Source organism: Arachis ipaensis, chromosome B02 (assembly GCF_000816755.2).
Source record: "Arachis ipaensis cultivar K30076 chromosome B02, Araip1.1, whole genome shotgun sequence".
Classification (NCBI taxonomy): domain Eukaryota; kingdom Viridiplantae; phylum Streptophyta; class Magnoliopsida; order Fabales; family Fabaceae; genus Arachis; species Arachis ipaensis.
Window position 1 is genome coordinate 104090241 of NC_029786.2, and position 2051 is coordinate 104092291.

At 27.0% G+C, this 2051-nt stretch overlaps 1 protein-coding gene across 1 annotated transcript in view; it reads left to right on the forward strand.

The window, feature by feature from the left end:
- Positions 1 to 2051, forward strand: part of LOC107627942 — a 7332-nt gene that overhangs the window by 2777 nt on the left and 2504 nt on the right. The window contains exon 3 of the mRNA XM_016330750.1: positions 67 to 551. Within this exon, the coding sequence (XP_016186236.1) occupies positions 67 to 551 (485 nt within the window). The remainder of the gene's footprint in view (positions 1 to 66; positions 552 to 2051) is intronic.

Genomic DNA, 2051 nt, shown 5'->3' on the forward strand with positions numbered 1-2051 from the left:
CAATTGTATGTTTTTATGAATTTAATTATCATGGAAGTTCAATAATTTTGTATATGATTTTGCCAGGGAGTTCAATTGTGGAGTACAAATTCGAAATAGGATTAGATGAATTTTGTGACCCTAGCAAAGGGTATGTTGTGAATGATACTTGCATTGTTGTTGCCGAGGTTTTGTATAATAAACAGCTGCCCAGTAATTATCCCACTTTGCCTAAGCTGATGATCAAGTATTTTTCATTTGACATTTATCGTTCAATGACGGATTTCAAGAATTTATGCAAAACAGAAAAACTTTCTGTTCCACAATTGGAGGAGCTATTTAAGCAACTATTTGTAACATGGCGTGATGGTATCAAACATCTTGAGAAGAGTAAGAGAAGTCAAAAGTATATTGAATGGTCGATGCATGCTTTGTATAGAGTTTCGGATTTTCTTGAGAGTCACAGTGTGAAGGATATGAATGATGATGCATGTAAGGAGCTTCAGATTTTATTGGAGGAACTTAAGACTTTTGGATTTGATGAGTTTAGTTGGATGAACTTTGATCTATCGGCAGAGCTTGAAACAAAATTTTGGAGGGGTCATAAATTTATTATAAGAATTGAAGGTCTAACTCATTTTTCGATGAAAATTTTTGAATTTTTGAATGTTGTATCTCATTTTTTTTTGTGATTTATTAGAGTGCAAGAACTATTTATAAGTGTTGATATTGTAGAAGTTATATGTTCACTTTTTTTAATATTAGTCTTCCTCTAAAAAAATACATCAATTCTTTGATTTTTCATCGTGTTAAGAGGATCAATGAGAGTCTAGTGGTGCATTTTTTAAGTATTCCTTATGTTTTTTAAATATTTATAAAGTATTTAATTTTGGATTTAATATTAAAGACAATGTGTGTTAGATTTTTCAACAAAATTATGTATTATTTAAGATTTAGCATGAATATTTATATGACAATTTTATATGGTATCACATTGGTCTTTTTTGTTAACAGAAACAAAATTATTTAATAATTGAATTTTTTATTGATGTTTTAAATCTTTTACGAAGTTTTTTGTCTTTTTTATTTTTTAAGATTGCGCTTATAGGTCTCAATCTTTTGCATTTTTTTTACCAATTTATTCTTAAACCTTTTAATTAAAAATAAACCTTTTGATAAAAATGCTTAATGGGATACAGTTATAAATCTCATAAAATCTTCTTAGAGAATTTTAACACAATAACTCTAAGGAATTGATGGAATTATCACCTTGACTAATCTTTGATTAAGATGTTAACAAAACTATTCAAAATAACAATAATCTACTAATCTTTAGGATTAGAAATTTAGAATTCAGTTAGATTAAAAGAAGATAATTTAAAAAAAAAATTATACTTTTTTAAGACTTAGATAATTTTATTAACCTAAATCTATCTTTTATATATACAAACTTAATTTTATTTTATTTTTATTTTTTTGTAAATAGATCTATCAACCTTCTTAACTTTTGTGGGTAAAAACGTACTTTTCTCAATTTTTGACAAACTTTTTCATTTTTTCCTACAATTTCATTTAGTGGGTGGCATAACTCATAAGAAGGAAAAAAACATCATATAGCAGATTAGCAGCACAAAACTCCTTTTTTATTCCTATTGGGCTCAAGCTTTTAGGCCCAGTCTTATTCTTCCTTGAACTTGGAAAGTGAAAACTGATAACCACATTCTACATGACCAAAAAGTATATAAAAAAAAAAACCACATTCTAAGAATCCATATTTCTTATACTAAAGGTCAGCAATATTTGCCAAAATAATCATAATCTTTTCAACCAAGTTGGATTGATCTAATGGTTAGTTTATTAGTTCATTTAAGAAAAGATCGGGGTTTGAATTCCACTTTATGCATGCAACAACTCATTGATCAACGACAAACTCTTATTGCAGCAAATTAGTCATTAGTATGCCAAGTTGACAGATATCGACATATCGTAAGAAACAAAAAAAAATGATGATCTTTTCTATTATTTTTAACAATTATTTATTTTACTTTAATGATAATAAAAATAGTCACTAA